General features: G+C 39.7%; 1 protein-coding gene across 1 annotated transcript; it reads left to right on the top strand.

The window, feature by feature from the left end:
• The first annotated feature begins 3,915 nt into the window (after positions 1-3,915).
• LOC146331741 (myosin heavy chain, fast skeletal muscle) lies at positions 3,916-18,792 on the top strand. The gene is made up of 41 exons (XM_084734964.1): positions 3,916-3,942; positions 4,153-4,203; positions 4,620-4,835; positions 5,171-5,314; positions 5,404-5,560; positions 5,821-5,848; positions 6,239-6,350; positions 6,463-6,555; positions 6,641-6,704; positions 6,789-6,887; positions 7,522-7,625; positions 7,731-7,869; positions 7,970-8,088; positions 8,220-8,369; positions 8,457-8,627; positions 8,715-9,021; positions 9,909-9,982; positions 10,069-10,156; positions 10,254-10,371; positions 10,463-10,586; positions 10,693-10,829; positions 10,926-11,185; positions 11,292-11,530; positions 11,620-11,796; positions 12,835-12,980; positions 13,093-13,183; positions 13,266-13,655; positions 13,736-13,862; positions 14,983-15,101; positions 15,196-15,392; positions 15,480-15,663; positions 15,747-15,912; positions 16,021-16,145; positions 16,391-16,699; positions 16,789-16,992; positions 17,367-17,492; positions 17,635-17,805; positions 17,896-18,000; positions 18,090-18,185; positions 18,344-18,475; positions 18,663-18,792. The coding sequence occupies exons 3-41, from the start codon at positions 4,632-4,634 to the stop codon at positions 18,681-18,683; spliced, it is 5,817 nt and encodes a 1,938-aa protein (XP_084591090.1). The 5' UTR covers positions 3,916-3,942; positions 4,153-4,203; positions 4,620-4,631; the 3' UTR covers positions 18,684-18,792.
• Positions 18,793-20,149: the final 1,357 nt, after the last annotated feature.

The raw sequence follows: 20,149 nt of genomic DNA, 5'->3' as shown, positions 1-20,149 counted from the left end.
TGTCCCTCAAGCAGCAATCTGAGACAACACAAATAAACACACAGATAAACAATTCCTTCACATTATCTAAAAATACCAACATGACAATGTTAAGAACCCAATACCCAGAGCCCAAAGGATACTAAGAGGCAATACCCACCCCCAGCAACAGCCTGTTCACACTGCTGCCATCTGGCAAGACATATACTGTAAAAGTATTTGTTCACATAATCTACTGTATAAGTTAAATATTAAATATATAAAAGACAGTACCCACCCCTGCCACAGCCTCTTCACCCTGCTGTCGTCTGGCAAGAGATACAGAAGTATCCGCTGCTGTATCACCAGATTTCAAAGCAGCCTCTTGCCTGTGAGATTCTTTAGTTCAGCCTCACCACTCCATACAAAAAGTTTGTTTTATTTTCTTTTGTATGACTACCTTGTACCATAATGTTTTGGAGTTGCTGTAGTACAGTAGGTCTGTTTAGATCACTACCGTTTTTGAACACTGGTATTTTGGATCACAATCAGTTGAGAGACACCACACCTATTTGACATCTACTGTATGACATCAAAGTCAGTGTGTTTTTGTTTGAAAATAGGTTAATTTAAAAAAGATGAGCCTGAAAATGCCTTAACAACTCTGTGTGTGATGTGGCACCAACAGTGCCATAATGTTCATAATATCAGATTTCAGAGACAGTCCCTAGAAAGCTGAAGCCCTTTGACCTGCACTAGACCCTGCCAGACGACCCCTTTTAGGATGGGCACGTCTGTCATCAGTCTGAGCTCTAGGATTATCGCACCCTCATAAACCACAACAAAAAACAGACCTCTGAGTCAGTAGATCACTAAATATTTGTCATTCTGTGAATAGTGGGAGCTTTTTTGAACATTTTCGGGTCAAAAATTATGAAAACCAAGCCTTCATCCTGTTAGAGCGCTGTCAGTCTTCGATTAATGGAAATGTTTGACCTCCAGACAGCTCCTTATAAGTCATGTATGCTCGTATCGGTGGCCACAGAGCATAAAGATAGCAACAGTTATTACTTTAATATAGTCTGTCCAGATCTATCATTTTTTAAAGGTTTACTACTGCATTGTTGCTTATTTATTTATTTTTTTTGTTGGAAGAGCAATGAAAAGTAGGTGTTTTCAGTATTTAGTATTTACTTAGTATTAGTATTTAGTATTTGAATAGTATTTAAAATGACTGTTGACACTTTAGAAACATTAACACACTCATGAGGGTACCAAATTAGATCCTAGTGTTTACAGATCTCTTTCCATCACATGACCAAAATCCAGATGAATAGCTCAGGCGCTACACAGCCTCCCTTCAGCTTTAAGACATTCTTGAATAAAGTTCAAGTATATTTGTATGGCACAAGTTCATACGTACTTCACAGGGCAATATTAAAAACATCAAAGAGAGAGAGGCACAAAAACACTAAAAACAGCAGAGCAACAGAAAATGAATACATAAAAAAAAAGAAGAGAGAGAAGTACTGATTAAGGCACAACTCAGACTGAATTCTGGCTGGAAAGTAATATGTACAAAAATAGAAGAAGGACCCGTGCAGTCATCACCTGTCTGTATAATCAGGACGATACGGCTGTGGAGCCTTAATTATTCCTCAGTAATTGCAAAAATTCTTTGGGATAATATGTCATCAGTCTAAAAACAGGACTGCTTTTCTTAGACCAGTTTAAGTAATACCTGGTAAAATCAGCTCTCTTCTTAAAGATAAAATGTTTTGTGAATATGGCAGCCAAGAGAAGACATTTAAAACTTTTAACACCACTTGCTACTGCACAAGTGTGTTATATCATGTATCCTGTCATTCAAATGCGTGCCTCCGTATTTAGTGTTTAGAATTACTTACTTAATCCTCTTCGTCCCAGGTGGGACATGAGGCCGCAACAGTCTTCTGCAATGAAGTTGTTGGAGCTTCTGTGTCATAGTAAGATTTCTTTATAGGGTGAGGTTGCTCGCCTCGCACCCAAGTCTGGCTACTGGGGTAAGATCATCTTTATTAGCAGCAAATGTGAAGAAAAAATAATATCCTCTGAATATATTTCTTTACTTTTACCGAAGTAATAACAATTACATGTTAAATATATACACACTATCAAGATACAAGACAAGATCAAATTATTTATCTCTATACAATAAGATTGTATAGCGAGATTTAGATGTAGCAACACATTTAAAATTATGTACAATAGATTGCTTGAAGAGATTAAAATATATTTAATACATGATAAAGTGGTGAGAATGAATAACACAGTCACACAGCCTGAGGGAAGAGGTCGAGGTGTAGTCTGATAGTACGGCAGTGGATACTTCTGTATCTCTTGCCAGGTGAACAGGCTGTGGCTGGGGTGGGTACTGTCTTTCAGTATCCTTTGAGCTCTGCGCAGGCATCTCACCTAATCAGTACCAGTGATGTTCTGGGTGGTTTCAATGCCCCGCTGCAGTTTTCTTGTTCTGGGTCATGCACATCCCATGTTACTTTCTCCCAATGTCATACATTTCTAACTCACGACCCGTGTGTCAGTGATGTTGTGGTGTTTCTAATCTTATCACATTAACTCAAACACAGGCCCTGCTCCAAGATTGCCACCATTAGTTGTTATAATGAGATAATAAGACCTTTGGCAGCCATTATTATCATTCCATATGTCACAATGATCTCTTTTTAGGGGGTTTTCATGTCACAACACTGCTAGTAGAATGTCACAATACAGTTTTTGTATGAAATTATTGTAACACAGTGAGATTTTGTGATGTTTGTATTTGCAGCAAAAGCAGAAGATGTGTCATTGTTATGACAGTACCTCACGTGCTTTATGATGGACTTTTGTACCTAGTCAACTTCAAAGCAATGCCATCACCATTTGTTTGACAAGTTATTTTTCACAGGATTCATATGTTATGTTTTACCGGATACTTAAATATCCCAACAGAGGAGCAACAACAGGGGAAATTAAAGTGCTATAAATATGAGTATTGTTCTTTGTATTGTCCTTCCTCTCTACAGAACAAATCTAATTAACTTTGGGATTTCATAAAACGCAGACCTCAGCGAGTGTTTCTGCTATCATGAGGTATCATCATTTCCACAGGTTCTTAGATTAGCAACTGTTAGGCCCAATCCTGCTCCTTTGTCACAGGAAAGACTTGCAAGGCTTCTGCAACAGAATACCAGTGACATATGAGAGCTTCTCCACGGCTAAAGTGGGATCCTCTGCAGTGCCAAGGTGCATTAAGGAGATTATCGTAAAGACCAAAACAATGTCTGAACTTCAGTAACCAATACGCCAGCCAGAACAATATTTACACAGCGTTAAAAAATGCTTCATTGTGGGTGTCTTGATCTATTTATACACTTTTAAAATCACTCTCTAGTTTAACTGTGTCTATTGTGTGGCACCGTTACTCCTCTAGTAAAACAGTTTACAATGAGACAAATGTTTTGTAGCCCCAGAGAACATTGTGGCATCTACAGTATTTTAAACAAATCATACTGATTAATATGATAAATGACTGAGGAAAAACATCAACACTCTGTTCATGTTTGTTTTTATTGACAAAGCTGAGATAATCTGGTGATGACAATAATAAGGAGCTTTTGCCATTTGTTCACACTAATTAACCATATTAATTTCTGTCATTCAAATAACAATCTTTGTATTTATTTCCCATTTAAAATTCTTATCATCGCCTAAAACTTTGCTAAACTAAAGCTTTGTAAACCCTCCGAGTCTGGAAGTGACTTTCATTTGTGATAAACTGTGACAAAAGATGCCAGATATCATATTAGGGGCAAAAATACTCAAGCAGACAGCGTAAAAATGCATGACCAAATAAAGAAAGTCATGTCTGCTGAGTGAACAGCGATCTCTCTATATAAGAAGGGAGGCTGGACACCCCCAAGGACTGACAGGCGACCAGTCAAGGTGAGTGAGTTGCAGTCTTTTATTAGCAGGAGGAAAAGCAGCAGCTTAATGAACAATGCAGGGCATGACCACTTATTGCCAGCCAGACACCATAAAGTGAATACAGAACTGTTGTGTTTATGCCAGGACTTCAGTGTACAGTAAGTTTATTTTTTTTAATCTGAAACAGATTAATCACAGTTATTAATTGAAACAATTTCTTTTCTTCAGAACCCTCATTAAACCATCAATCAATCTGTTCTTCTGAGGGGAGGAAAGAAGGTAATTTATTTTATCACTGTTATCATTTTGTCTAAAGACATTTTAAATCAATAGTATTTTGTGCATCTTACTCCATTAATCATGCCTGCATCATTATATAGAAAAACAGTAACTGTCCTATTTGTTTAGTGTTCCACCATGTTCCTTTTTAACAAAACATCTGATACTAACAAGGGTTTAGTAGCACACGTAAGAAGTCATGGCATCAACAAAGAAAATATACAATTAACACAGAAAACATAACAAAATTTCTGTTTAACTTTCTCATTCATTTTGCATGAAGCATAATTAAGTAAAATAGACTTGTCCATTTTCCTCTGTTCTTCATTCATCACAACATTAGATTAAGTCTTGTTCAATTGTGTAGTGCAAAGAAATAATGACTGAAATAAGAAACTTTTTTTACTTACTTGCAGTAAAGGGTCACCATGAGTGGGGACGCAGAAATGGAGTGTTTTGGCCCGGCGGCTGTTTACCTCCGGAAACCAGAAAGAGAGCGTATTGAGGCTCAAAACACTCCCTTTGATGCTAAAACAGCATACTTTGTGGCTGAACCCAATGAGATGTACCTCAAGGGGAAACTGACCAAGAGGGACGGCGGCAAAGCCACCGTGGAGACTCTCTGTGGAAAGGTGAGCACAATGGCAGTCTGAATCACAGGAACATGTTCATTTTTAAAAGGTTTTTGTAATTTCTCTGTAATAATCTTTTAAAGCTGCCACAAGCGACTCTGGAGAAGTTGATTGTTAAGTCTCATTCTCACGTTGTTGGTGACTTGACCCCACCACAGATCTTCTGTCTTCCTCCAGAGTTGCTTGCAGCAGCTTAAAAGGAAAAACAAAAAGGATTTAAACTGTTTAAATATTTCCTGCTGTAACACAAATAATAATGAATACTGATCAGCTCTCTGTCATCACCAGTTTACTGTCAAAACTTAAGTCCTGTGTTGTTTCTGTCCCTGTAACAGACAATCACTGTAAAAGATACTGAAGTCTTCCCCATGAACCCTCCGAAGTTCGATAAGATTGAGGACATGGCCATGATGACCCACCTCAGTGAGCCCGCTGTGCTGTATAACCTCAAAGAGCGTTACGCAGCATGGATGATCTACGTGAGTTTGACCTGATCGTAATGATCAGTAGATTAAAAACATGACTACAGCAAGACGTGTATCTATACGAATCCTCTCTGTCTCCACAGACCTACTCAGGGCTGTTCTGTGTCACTGTGAACCCCTACAAGTGGCTCCCAGTGTATGATGCAGTAGTTGTAGTAGGATACAGAGGCAAGAAGAGGGTTGAGGCTCCACCCCACATCTTCTCCATCTCTGACAACGCCTATCAGTTCATGCTCACTGGTGTGTATAAGAAATGTGTAGAAATTTTCCACATTTTAAATGCAAAACCATAATTATTTTAGAGGAGAGTAACATTTATCATGTATATCAAATGTTCTGGATATATCTTGAACAAGCAGCAGCTAACAGAAAATTTTCACTTTTTAAATATCTTGACATTACAAGAACTCCACATCACTGGTTTACATTTGTAGCAGTTGTTAGCCCTTATGACCCTATGTTGAAACTTACCAATATGTTATTTTTTTTTTATTTTACAGACCGTGAGAATCAGTCTATCCTTATCACGTAAGTTTGCCATCATTTTACATCTCATTCATGTAACATAAGTCCCTTTCACACATGAAGTTTATCCCTTAAATGTTCAGGAACATTTCTTGCATGGGGTCTTGTGTGGATGGGAGCAGGGATCGATATTTAGGTGAATCTGTATCAATTTTTCACCTCAAGACGTAGTAACATTTTAGGAAAAATGCCGATATGGCTGTGTTGAACTATGTGTGACAGCAGTGATCCTAAAATCGATATAACTGCACATAGAATAAGGTTTCGACACACTGTATTTTTTAACATAATCTGAACAACATTTGTCTGCACCACAAGTCTGATCAAGAGTTGGTTCAGTTTTCCTAAGACAAGATGTTTCTGGTGCTAACTGACCTGTTTTTATGCCCAAAGAGGAGAATCCGGTGCTGGGAAGACTGTCAACACCAAGCGTGTCATCCAGTACTTTGCGACAATCGCAGTGTCTAGTGGAAAGAAAGCAGAGCCAACTCCTGGAAAAATGCAGGTAAATGAACATACCTGTAAATAGTCTTATGAAAAAGAGTTGAACATCATCTTGGACTGTCGTGTATGGAGCATTCATTCTTGTTTTCTCCTGGCTTGTTTTCTGAATGAAGGGTTCTCTGGAGGATCAGATCATTGCAGCCAATCCCCTGCTGGAGGCTTATGGTAATGCCAAAACTGTGAGGAATGACAACTCATCCCGCTTTGTAAGTGTTTGTTAACATGAGTCTTTTTAAACAATGTCAGAATGCAAGAAACTATAATTCTAACCTAAAGTCTTCTTTCGAATAGGGTAAATTCATCAGAATCCACTTTGCAACATCTGGCAAGCTGGCCTCAGCAGATATTGAAACATGTAAGGCTAGAAATTACAAAGTTTGTTTTTGTAACTTCAGCTTATTGAACCGAGCTGAATGGTGTCTAACTGTTTGATCGACAGATCTGCTGGAGAAGTCTCGAGTGACGTTCCAGCTGTCTGCTGAGAGGAGCTACCACATCTTCTATCAGCTCATGACGGGCCACAAGCCTGAGCTGATAGGTAGGACATTTTGTTGATTGTTAAAGGTCAATCAGAAGGATATTCAAAATTCAGTTCCTATCTGAGACCTGAAGTGTTGATTGTCTTAAGGAAATAGTTATATTAACTCAAACCAGGGTTAATATAACTGTATATTACATATTTATTATTGCTAACTTGACTGCAAAATGAGTATGACAGTGGATAATATATTATTTTGAAAGTCATGCTGAATTTCATGAAAAGAATGGAAAATTCATGCCCATGTCATAAACAGAGCCTCCGTGATGTCACCCATAGGTTTCTGAGAAGTTGTTGTGAAGCTACCAGTGTGGTAGCTCTGGCCATTGCCATCATGCCAGTGCCTGACTTAATGTAATTTAAGGCTTATATAAAGTTAGATAAAAAAAAAATATCACCCCCTGTACAGTTGTCATGAACAGGGAAAACAGCTAAAGAGAACAAAAATGCTTTTTGTGTAAACATGGCTGTAAACATGTTTAGCTTCATTTTTTTTTTTGCCCCAGGGGTTGCTGCTTTGTTAATGTATATAAATCTGATAGATTAAATGTTGTGACTATTTCACAAACTGCTATGAGAACTGTGTTGGTATATTGGTTTAAAAAAATTAACCACATGTGCTTTCTTTTGTCAGAGGCTCTCCTCATCACCACCAACCCGTACGATTACCCCATGATCAGTCAGGGTGAGATCACGGTCAAGAGTATCAATGACGTTGAGGAGTTCATTGCCACTGATGTAAGAAAATTATCAAATCCATACTGTAAAATAAAACTATGCATTTCAGAATGTTGTTTTTTTCCTGAGAGCTTATGATGTTATTTTCTTTGAATACTCACACAGACTGCTATCGACATCCTGGGCTTCAGCGCAGAAGAGAAGGTGAGCATGTACAAGCTGACTGGAGCTGTGATGCAACATGGAAACATGAAGTTTAAGCAGAAGCAGCGTGAAGAGCAGGCTGAGCCTGATGGCACTGAGGGTGTGTTGCACTTTTTTCATTTATTAACAGCAATACTTTGTTTAATTCTTCTGCTTGTATTTTCTATAAAATGATATCTCAAAATTCTTTCATTTTCTAGTCGCTGATAAAATCTCGTACCTCATGGGCCTGAACTCGGCTGACCTGCTGAAGGCTCTGTGTTACCCGAGGGTGAAAGTCGGAAATGAGTTTGTGACTAAGGGTCAGACTGTGCCTCAGGTACAATGTTCACATACTGCACAGTCATAAGCAATCATTTAACACCTGGAAACTTTGAACCAGTTCATTGTTCATTCTCTTGACATTCTTAGTAATGTTTTGTCTTGTCACTGTTGTATTTGTAAAATCAGGTCAACAATGCTGTCATGGCTCTCTGCAAGTCCGTCTATGAGAAAATGTTCTTGTGGATGGTTGTCAGAATCAACGAGATGTTGGACACAAAGCAGCCAAGACAGTTCTTCATCGGTGTGCTCGACATTGCTGGATTTGAAATTTTTGATGTAAGTTTGGTGATGCAATTTCCTCTAACCTTTGGCTTTGGCATAAATGAATATGAACTTACTCCACATCTGTCTTTTTGAAATCAGTACAACAGCTTGGAGCAGCTGTGCATCAACTTCACCAACGAAAAACTGCAACAGTTCTTCAACCACCATATGTTTGTCCTGGAGCAAGAAGAGTACAAGAAAGAGGGAATTGAATGGGAGTTCATTGACTTTGGTATGGACTTGGCTGCCTGCATTGAGCTTATTGAGAAGGTGAGTCACATGCAGTATATTCACAAACAAAGAAAAGATCTGATGACTTGAAAGTTTTTGTTTTTAATAATCATCTCATCACGACAGCCAATGGGCATCTTCTCCATCCTTGAAGAGGAGTGCATGTTCCCCAAGGCTACAGATGTCACCTTCAAGAACAAACTGTATGACCAGCATCTTGGCAAAAGCAAGTCTTTTGAGAAGCCAAAGCCAGCCAAAGGCAAGGCTGAGGCTCACTTTTCTCTGGTGCACTATGCTGGCACTGTCGACTACAACATCACTGGCTGGCTGGACAAGAACAAGGACCCTCTGAACGACTCAGTGGTTCAGCTCTATCAGAAGTCTTCAGTGAAGCTGCTGTCCTTCCTGTATGCATCCCATGCCTCAGCAGAAGGTACACACTGTTACCTGTCTCTCCATTATGAGATAGTAGTGCAGTGCCTGTTTGAAGTGTGGCTCTTCAGAGCCTGTGCCCGTTTTAAATGGGCCATTTGCCTACCTCTTGCTATTGCTGCTTGCAGCATTGTTTAGAATTGCAGCACAGTTGTTTGCAGAGTTCTTGAGAACTACTCTGATCGATTTCACACTTAACTGCTCTTCCTTGGGTCCTCAGCAATACATATGCCAAATGTGAGGTAAATCATGTGTTTGGGTCTCAAGATATGCAAGTGACAGTCCTACATACATACATACAGAAAGGCTGATTCTTACCTTTATAATTAGATGATGCTGAAGAAGCTAATGCTGCCACCTATTGGCCAAATGTGGTTGGAGTAGCAAAAAGTGTTCAGGAAATGTGACATGCCAACAGCATTTGAGCAAACTTTGTGGACCAGCTATATTAAAACTGTATTGAGCTTTAAAAATTCAAAAAAAGTAATTTTTACCAGCTTGGTCCAGAGATGTTCTGTAGCAAATTTAGTGACAATTGCTGAAAATTTGTTGGCGTAGCAGTGAAAAAACAGATTTGGACAAAGTTTAAAATGGCCTAAAGGCTGGCTCCAAATAATCCGCGAAAAAAGATCTTTGAAATTTAGTTTCTGATACTTATGGTTTGAAAGTTAGAAGTTTGTTATATTACCTCTATATGGCCAAATTGCACTAAATTTGACACTTTGCTCCCTTGGTATCCTTAGTAGTGCACCTGCCAAGTGTGAAAATGATCAGATGAAAGGTTATCAGGAAAACTGAAGGACAGACAGACAGAGATTCCTAACTTTATAGTTAGTTAGAGTAGAAATTGTGTTGAATTTAATCTTTTCAATTGTTGTTCTGCGACAGCTGAGGGTGGTGGCGGCAAGAAAGCTGGCAAGAAGAAGGGTGGTTCCTTCCAGACTGTGTCTGCATTGTTCAGGGTAAGACACAAAAGACTTACTGTGTGTGCTTCATTACACTAATGCAGTGCCTTTTTTTTTAATTCAGTGTCCTTTTGATCCTTCAGGAGAATTTGGGCAAGCTGATGACAAATTTGAGGAGCACACATCCTCATTTTGTACGCTGCCTGATTCCCAATGAATCAAAGACACCAGGTATGTGCTCTTTATCTCAGTGTTGATGGCTAATAAACATAGCCCTTTCTTGTACAATTTTACAAATAATGTTTCTAAATAATGTATTGTACTGTAGGTCTCATGGAGAACTTCCTGGTCATCCACCAGCTGAGGTGTAATGGTGTGCTGGAAGGTATCAGGATCTGCAGGAAAGGTTTCCCCAGCAGAATCCTCTATGGTGACTTCAAGCAGAGGTAGCAGAAATATAATCTCCTCAGTCACTGAGTCACTGTGTTAATTATCTTCAAGCTAATGTGTCTAACTGAATGCAATCTTTACTTCCAGATACAAAGTATTAAATGCTAGTGTCATCCCAGAGGGCCAGTTCATTGACAACAAGAAGGCCTCAGAAAAACTGCTGGGATCCATCGATGTGGACCACACTCAGTACAAGTTTGGCCACACAAAGGTAGAGTGAGAAACGCTTCCTTAGACAAAACTGTTAGCAAAGAGGCATAAGAGGATCTATTATCAATAATAAGTGACTAAAAATAATTACAATTATTGACTCTCAGGTGTTCTTCAAAGCCGGTCTGCTGGGTTTGCTGGAGGAGATGAGAGACGAGAAACTGGCTGAGTTGGTCACAATGACTCAAGCTGTTTGCAGAGGTTTCCTCATGAGGAGAGAATTTGTCAAGATGATGGAGAGGAGGTAATGTGTCTCTGTGTTATTGATGTTGTTTTTAAGTTTTTTACCTATTTATACAATACAGAGCTTCTAACTCAATTCTTTTGTTGTTTTCATCAGAGAGGCCATTTACTCCATCCAGTACAACATCCGCTCTTTCATGAATGTCAAAACCTGGCCATGGATGAAGCTGTACTTCAAGATTAAGCCTCTGCTGAAGAGTGCAGAGACTGAAAAAGAGATGGCACAAATGAAAGAGGACTTTGAGAAGACCAAAGAGGATCTAGCGAAGGCTCTGGCTAAGAAGAAAGAGCTGGAGGAGAAGATGGTTTCTCTGCTGCAGGAGAAGAATGACCTGTTGTTGCAAGTGCAGTCTGTAAGTTAGTTCATCACACCACATGTGCATATCTACTTAATATCCTAACTATCCTATCAAATTACTGATTTGTCAATGATGTAAACTTGTTTGCATTGACCTTTAGGAAGGTGAAAACCTCAGCGATGCAGAGGAAAGGTGTGAGGGGCTCATTAAAGCAAAGATCCAGCTTGAAGCCAAACTCAAAGAGACGGCTGAGAGACTTGAGGATGAGGAAGAAATCAATGCTGAACTTACAGCAAAGAAGAGGAAGCTGGAGGACGAGTGCTCTGAGCTGAAGAAAGACATCGATGACTTGGAGCTCACCTTGGCCAAAGTGGAAAAGGAGAAACATGCCACTGAGAACAAGGTTACAAGAGAGTCTTTTTAATAACTTACTGTCACTTCAGTGTAGATTAAAAACATTTTGTTACTTAAAATTCTTGTAAACTTTTATAGGTCAAAAACCTGACAGAGGAAATGGCTTCCCAAGATGAGGCCATTGCCAAGTTGACCAAAGAGAAGAAAGCCCTCCAAGAGGCCCATCAGCAGACCCTTGATGATCTGCAGGCAGAGGAAGACAAAGTCAACACTCTGACGAAGGCCAAAACCAAGCTGGAGCAGCAAGTGGATGACGTGAGTAGATTTAACAGCAAACGTTAAAGTTGCTAATAAAAGACCAAAAATCTCTCCTTAAAAATAGTTATTCTCATGATTGATACTACCTAATCAACCAGGATTAGTCCTGGTTGATTAGGTAGTTATCATGGTAACAAACTGTGGTTTGATACTAGAGGTCCCAGAATTCTTGGGGGCTGCAAATACTCCTCGTGGAGCAACTTTCTCAGTGACACAAGAACAGCCGGTTCATCTGTTTACAGTGCAGCCAAACAAATTCACACTGTTGAAAAAAACATTTCCATCATGCCACAAGTGACAGTGACCTCATTTCATGCTGCACACGGCTCGAGTAGATTTCACCACGATAGCAGAACAGAGTCAAGTTTGTACCTTGCTGATGAGATGAAGTCTGCAGCTCTTCATCTAACAGCTCACTGTGGCTGCTCTTGCTGACAAAAATGCAGAAAACAGCTGTTATCTTGTTTTGTAGACAGATGCTGACAACCAATCATAAACTACTGCTAAAGTAATATATAGCTTTGAAACAGTGTTAAAAGAGTGGACAGTAAACACTGAGGTTATTAACTAATACATCCACGTCTTGTTTTTTATGCAACTAAAATCCAGTGTAGGGATGGTGGATTACATCACCAACAATAAAAACAGCTTTATAGAGAGGTAATTACTCAAAGTATATGCAACTTCAAAGGCACTGGGAGAGCACAGAACTCTGCCAAGGCCAAATTCCCTATTTAGCAATGTTAATGAAAGTGAAAAATAATTCATGTATCTGCCTCATGATTCGGATCCACTCCAAAATTTAATGGGTTCTTCCTTGGCTCATGCATCACCCGTCTGCCAAGTTTCATGAAAATTGGGCTAGTAGTTTTTTGATAATCATACTGACAGACAAAACAAATGGTGCCAAAAACATAACCTCTTTGGTGGAGGAAAAAATGACTATTACAGAAAATAAAACACATAAATTTCATCAAAATTTGAAAATCTATTAAATTACAACTTTTTTTAACGTAACATCTGTTTTTTGGATAGCTTGAAGGTTCCCTGGAGCAAGAAAAGAAACTCCGTATGGATCTTGAGCGAGCAAAAAGGAAGCTTGAGGGAGATTTGAAACTGGCCCAGGAATCCATAATGGATCTGGAGAATGACAAGCAGCAGTCTGAAGAGAAAATCAAGAAGTAAGAATAAACAAACTCCTATAAATCCATATACATACTTGCAGTAAATTATTTAATTAAAGATACTACTCAACTCAACTTTAATACTCTGAATTGATTCTGTCCCCTCCAGGAAAGACTTTGAGACGAGCCAGCTTCTGAGTAAGATCGAGGATGAGCAGTCTCTTGGAATCCAGCTACAGAAGAAGATAAAGGAACTTCAGGTATAACTGGAAACATTAATTGAAGGCAAAGGGAACATTAAAATTTCTTGAATTATTTTCAGTTAAACTTTGTGTGTTTCAGGCTCGTATTGAGGAGCTGGAGGAAGAGATTGAGGCTGAGCGGGCTGCTCGAGCCAAGGTGGAGAAGCAGAGGTCTGATCTCTCTAGGGAACTTGAGGAGATCAGCGAGAGGCTCGAAGAAGCTGGTGGAGCAACAGCTGCTCAGATCGAGATGAACAAGAAGCGCGAGGCCGAGTTTCAGAAGCTGCGTCGTGATCTCGAAGAGTCCACCCTGCAGCATGAGGCCACCGCTGCAGCTCTCCGCAAGAAGCAGGCTGATAGTGTGGCCGAGCTGGGAGAACAGATAGATAACCTCCAGAGAGTCAAACAGAAGCTGGAGAAAGAGAAGAGCGAGTTCAAGATGGAGATTGATGACCTCAGCAGCAACATGGAGACATTTGCTAAATCAAAGGTTAGGATTGATACATTTTCATACAGGGAGAAAAATATAATGGCAATATTTTTATACTTATACCTGTTTTCTTTTTCTAGTCAAACCTTGAAAAGATGTGCAGGACATTAGAGGATCAACTGAGTGAGCTCAAATCCAAGAATGATGAAAATGTTCGACAGCTTAACGACTTGAGTGCACAGAAAGCAAGACTTCAAACTGAAAATGGTATGAATATCATGTTCTGGGGGGTGTTAATTATTCTCTAAAAACTGGGTTTCTGCACTTGGTAGTTGCCAGTAGCAACATTATAAACAATCTCTCCTCTGCAATCTATCCAACCCCTAAATATTTGGGTATGATTTTTATATGCCCTCATGGTGAGGGCAACTTCCTTTACACGCAATTTAGTTTTTGCCCGTTCAGAATTGAATTACAAGTTGCCTCTGACTGTCTGACTTAATGATTAGTTAGTGGCAAATTTAATTTTTTTTACATTCAAGGTTCTTCTTCAGTCACAACAGTGCAACATATATGGGGCATGCTGCCATTTTGTAGCATCATCATTTACACTACACCAGTGGTGGACAGGAATGAAGTACATTTACTTACTTACATTTAGTACTGTACTTAAGTACATTTTTTGAGTATCTATACTTTACTTGAGTATTAGTGCATTAATTTTCCTGAAGATACCTAAATCAAACTTCAACTCCAGGATTTATGCAGGATGTTAAAAAGGGTTAAGAATTGATAAATCAACGACAATTAAAGCCCTTAAAAAGTAAGAAAAGTCCCAAATGCTATTTTCCTAGTTTGTAGCTTGTTTTCAATATGTACTTTGGGCAAATAGCTTGTATGCTAAAGTTTGTCTGAATTAGATAATTGTGTAGTTGTGTAGTGAGATTCTGTGTAGTTTATTTATTATCCTATAAGATTTGACATCATCCCACAAGGACAACTGTAAGGACATTACATTAAGGTCCTTTATGTCAGGATGTTAAACTATCTATCTAACGGGGAAATTACGACTGTTTAATTGTGCTATCTTACAATCAGTGCATAGTAAATGTAAGTTAAAGTGTGTCGCTGATGAAATCGGTTAGAACTCCATGTGGCAATTAAGTCTTAAAATGTAATGAAAGGGTCTTAAAAAAGGTCTTAAAAGGTATTAAATTTAAATTAAGGCTAACTACATATACCGTGAACTTACCTACTATTGTTTATCTCCTACTTTAAACAAGTTTCATTCCTTCCATTTTCCTCTACCTAAATTTAAGATTTTGCTGCACATAATCTCTAATCATTATAATATGAACTCTGTATATACATTAATGTCTTTGATTAGGTGAATGTACACGTCAGCTGGAGGAGAAGGAAGCTCTCGTTTCTCAGCTGACGAGAGGCAAGCAGGCTTACACTCAGCAGATCGAGGAGCTGAAGAGGCACGTCGAGGAGGAAGTTAAGGTAACAGTCAGTGAAATCAGCAGGATAATCACAGAGGAAAAGGCCACCAGACGATTGGAATCAAATATTAATTAAGTTCTCATTTGGATTATAGGCCAAGAACGCTCTGGCTCACGCTGTTCAGTCAGCTCGTCATGACTGTGACCTGCTCAGAGAGCAGTTTGAGGAGGAGCAGGAGGCCAAAGCCGAGCTGCAGCGTGCGATGTCCAAGGCCAACAGTGAGGTGGCTCAGTGGAGATCCAAATACGAGACTGATGCCATTCAGCGCACTGAGGAGCTGGAGGAGGCCAAGTAATGATCAGTCCTGAAATCACACTATTTCCATGTGCGCTAATTCTGTGAATCATCCTAAAACCTGTTTACTGTATTCTTTATCAGGAAAAAGCTTGCTCAGCGTCTTCAGGATGCAGAGGAATCCATCGAGGCTGTGAATGCAAAATGTGCCTCTCTGGAGAAGACAAAGCAGAGACTGCAGGGTGAAGTGGAGGACCTGATGATTGATGTGGAGAGAGCTAATGCTCTGGCTGCTACCCTCGACAAGAAGCAAAGGAACTTTGACAAGGTGACATATTTTTCTATAAACATACAATTTTGATCGGCAAAATGAGGTGACAAAAAGCACTCAGTTGTTTGCTTCACTTTCAGATTCTTGCAGAGTGGAAACAGAAGTATGAGGAGAGCCAGGCAGAGCTGGAGGGAGCTCAAAAAGAAGCTCGTTCTCTCAGCACTGAGATGTTCAAGCTGAAAAATTCATATGAAGAAGCTCTGGATCACCTGGAGACCCTGAAGAGGGAGAACAAGAATCTGCAACGTAAGACAATTAATTGTGTTTTCCTCAACAGACTGCACTCTAACCTTTAGTAAGTTTACTACATAGCTGAATATCTAACATTAATACTTCATAAATCTGCTCCAACAGAGGAGATTTCAGACCTGAGTGAACAACTTGGTGAGACCGGTAAGACAATTCATGAGCTGGAGAAGGGAAAGAAGACAGTGGAAGGCGAGAAGTCAGAGATCCAGACTGCTCTGGAAGAGGCAGAGGTAAAACAAAGCATACAGTATAGCATATATATATAGTAGAAATACAAAATCTAAATTAATACAAAAAGAAAAAGGTTGCATTCCTGTTTCTGCTGCAGCTGTGAGACAGTTTTATCTTGTTAAGGTGTTGGACATGACACTTTTTGCTATTTTTCTTCGCTGTCTGACTCAGAGCCGTGCTTTCTGTATTTTTAATGAAGGAACTGTTCTGTGCTCTAACTGATAAAGGTCATACTTGTCTACAGGCTACCCTGGAGCATGAAGAATCCAAGATTCTCCGCGTTCAGCTTGAACTCACCCAGGTCAAGAGTGAGATTGACAGAAAACTTGCAGAGAAGGACGAGGAGATCGAGCAGATCAAGAGGAACAGCCAGAGAGTGATTGACTCCATGCAGAGCACTCTGGATGCTGAGGTCAGGAGCAGGAACGATGCTCTGAGAATCAAGAAGAAGATGGAGGGAGACCTCAATGAGATGGAGATTCAGCTGAGTCACGCCAACCGCCAGGCAGCTGAAGCCCAGAAACAGCTCAGAAATGTCCAGGGACAGCTTAAGGTACACCCTCTGAAGGATTTTTTAGCATCTCCCTTCAAAAAGTAGCAGTAGGTGTTTACTGACACATCTATCAATGTTTTACAATTCAGGATGCCCAGCTGCATCTTGATGAAGCTATTAGAAGCCAGGAAGACATGAAGGAGCAGGTCGCCATGGTGGAGCGCAGGAACAACCTGATGCTGGCTGAGATCGAGGAGCTGCGAGCTGCTCTGGAGCAGACAGAGAGAGGCCGCAAAGTGGCTGAACAGGAGCTGGTTGATGCCAGTGAGCGTGTGGGGCTGCTGCACTCTCAGGTACGTCTCACAGGCTGACAAACAAGAATTTTAACGCTGTTCTTCTATGCCTGGTTCCTGTGCAGTATGGATAATTATGAAATTTGATTTTAGTAATTTCCAGGTATTCATAAATATGAAAAAACTAAGTGTTTCCAGACTAGTGCTCCTATTCTGTTTAATAACTTACATAGTTGGAATGTAGCATACATGTTAACAGTTGTATGGACATAACAAACATCTAGCTATTTATACATAGATGTCAAATATGGTCTGGGAAATCTGTCAAGGGGTTTGGAATTAGATTCTGGAATGGGATTTTGAAATGGAAATTGTGAAGGAACACTGTCTATAATTCAACACATGAAAATTTATTGTTTTTTCTTTAATAACAGAACACCAGCCTCATCAACACCAAGAAGAAAATGGAAGCTGACCTTGTTCAAGTCCAAGGCGAAGTAGAAGATTCTGTGCAGGAAGCAAGAAATGCTGAAGAAAAGGCCAAGAAGGCCATCACTGATGTGAGTCATCCCTGTGGTGCATAATATGTCAGTGCATATCATGTTAATTTAGGCTATTTCTCCTCTACTACCAGTGCTCTGGCAGGTGACACATTAAACTGCAACAGGCTTACACTCTAACTTTTATTCTTCAAAATTTCAGGCTGCCATGATGGCTGAAGAGTTGAAGAAGGAGCAGGACACCAGTGCTCACTTGGAGAGGATGAAGAAGAACCTGGAGGTGACAGTGAAGGACCTGCAGCACCGTCTGGATGAGGCTGAGAATCTTGCCATGAAGGGCGGCAAGAAGCAGCTCCAGAAACTGGAGGCCAGGGTAAAGATGAATTTGAACACTAACATTAAAACAAAATTTGAGATCAGATTTAAAGTCTCCCTGCAAAAGCATATATTGTTCTAATTTCAGGTCCGTGAGCTTGAGGCAGAAGTTGAGGCTGAGCAGAGACGAGGAGCAGATGCTGTCAAAGGTGTTCGTAAATATGAGAGAAGAGTGAAAGAGCTCACCTATCAGGTCAGAAGGGTTCCCCCCTTTTTATTACAGTTGTCCAATGGAAAGGTGTAAATTCATATATTTTAATCATGAATTCATGTCCACTGCAGACTGAAGAGGACAAGAAGAACGTGATAAGACTTCAGGATCTGGTGGACAAGCTGCAGCTGAAAGTGAAGGCCTACAAAAGACAGGCTGAGGAGGCTGTGAGTCAAACTTGTTATGAATTTGTCAGTTTGTATCGTCTCAAAAGTTGCATGCAGTACACAAAGAAAGAGAGCAAAACAATCATGTCCTTCTTCTGTTTGTTAGCATAACAGTAAAAAACTTTTCAAGTCCTGCTGGATGTTGTTTCTCCTCACAGGAGGAGCAGGCCAACACTCACCTGTCCAGGTACAGGAAGGTGCAGCACGAGCTGGAGGAGGCTCAGGAGAGAGCTGACATCGCTGAGTCTCAGGTCAACAAGCTGAGGGCAAAGAGTCGGGATATTGGAAAAGTAAGTAATACATAACACTCACAAGTTATTAAAAATCTTGTGAGAAAACAACATAAGTGATTTCATATTTGGCATCAGTAGGTTGCTGTGACTGTTTTAATTCCCATTTACTTTGGATTTTAACTGGATCAAGCTCAAGTTTTCCTGTCATTCATTATGTCTTCTTTCCATTTTCTTTCTACTGTAGGGAAAGGATGCTGAAGAATAAACCCCGGCATCTTTGAGGGACACGAATGAGAATCATAAAATATGATTTTTTCATTTACCTGCTCTCACTAAATATTGTAGATCTATATTAAATAAATTCTGTCGCCAAACTGCTGCCTTTGAACATTTCTTTGGTCAACAAAAACAGTAGCACCTCCACTTGGTTTATGGAAGAGAAAAGAAGTGCAGGTTCAGTTTCTTGATACACTTGAGGACTGGAAAATCCTTTGTAAATGAAAACATACCTTTGCAGTAAAAGTAGTGTAAAGTTTGTAGTGAAACAAATATTAGATACGTACATGAGGCTTGGGCAGTATCTAATTTTTCATACCTTCCTGACAATCTTTTGGAAGTTTACTTACTACAACAGTCTCAGGATCTTTACTTTGGTGTTGAGAAGCTGCAGTCTTTATTCACTGACAAAGTGAAACCTAAACTGTATATTTACTGCAAGACTGACAACTTCACTGCTCACCTTTTTCTACTCTGCCACTCACTCTGTCCTGTTCCCTCTACTCTAAAGTTACACACTCATGATGCTACGCTACTCTGATCAGTTAGCGGTCTGCAGTGATCGCTTACCTTTATCATTGGGACTAAACCCAAAATACTTGAAAACAGGGGCAGAGGCATTTTTCTCTTTTACTAGTTAGTCATGTGACTTCCCCCAGTCACCATCACCACTGTGAGACTGACCTCTGGTGGCATGAAAGGGGGTAGAGAGAGAGGGGATGACATGCAGCAAATGAGCCACCGGCGGGAATTGAACTGGCAGCAAGTCATGTTTTGACAAAAATAACATTCTTCTTTTCTCACATTTTTTTTTTTGCTACATTTGATTATTCAAATGAAATTATGTTATAAATGTTGTATTATGAGGGACAAACAAGACTGATGCCATTGTGCCCATGCATTCACATACACATTCACATAAGCATGACTGTCTGTCCAGAACTGTTTTGACATTTTAAAAAAAAATGCGTAGACTTTGGAAGCATCTAACGGTGAGATTGTAAACATCTCAACCTACCCTCGCCTTTCAAACATGTAGGAGAACCTTCAGTGGTACCTAAAGCCTTTGTTTGTTTTGTCTATTCTGGGCCACAGTAGAAAAAAGAAGTAGAGCAGTGCAACACGGTGGTCTCCATGGAATAGGACCCACACGCTCTTCAGATCCAAATGGCTCAGTCCAAGTCCAGAAACATAGCCATTCTTATTTTCAGGTGATCAGACACTGATGAAAACATTCTTACATACTGAATATTATATTCCATTCCTGACATATTCCCACTGTATTACACACTGGTCTTTTAAACATGGACGTGTACTGTGTGTTACTCATAATCATGATGAAGGGAATGATTAAACATTTTGGAAAATATGCTTTTTCACTCTTATGCCAGGAGTTATATGAGAAGTTTGATACCACTACAGTATGTTAAATATTATGAAGTAGCTAGTTAGCTT

The sequence above is a fragment of the Lutjanus erythropterus genome, chromosome 2 (assembly GCF_056507025.1).
Source record: "Lutjanus erythropterus isolate fLutEry1 chromosome 2, fLutEry1.hap2, whole genome shotgun sequence".
Classification (NCBI taxonomy): domain Eukaryota; kingdom Metazoa; phylum Chordata; class Actinopteri; order Lutjaniformes; family Lutjanidae; genus Lutjanus; species Lutjanus erythropterus.
Note: the sequence above shows the minus strand (reverse complement) of the source record. Positions and strands in the feature narration are given on the sequence as shown.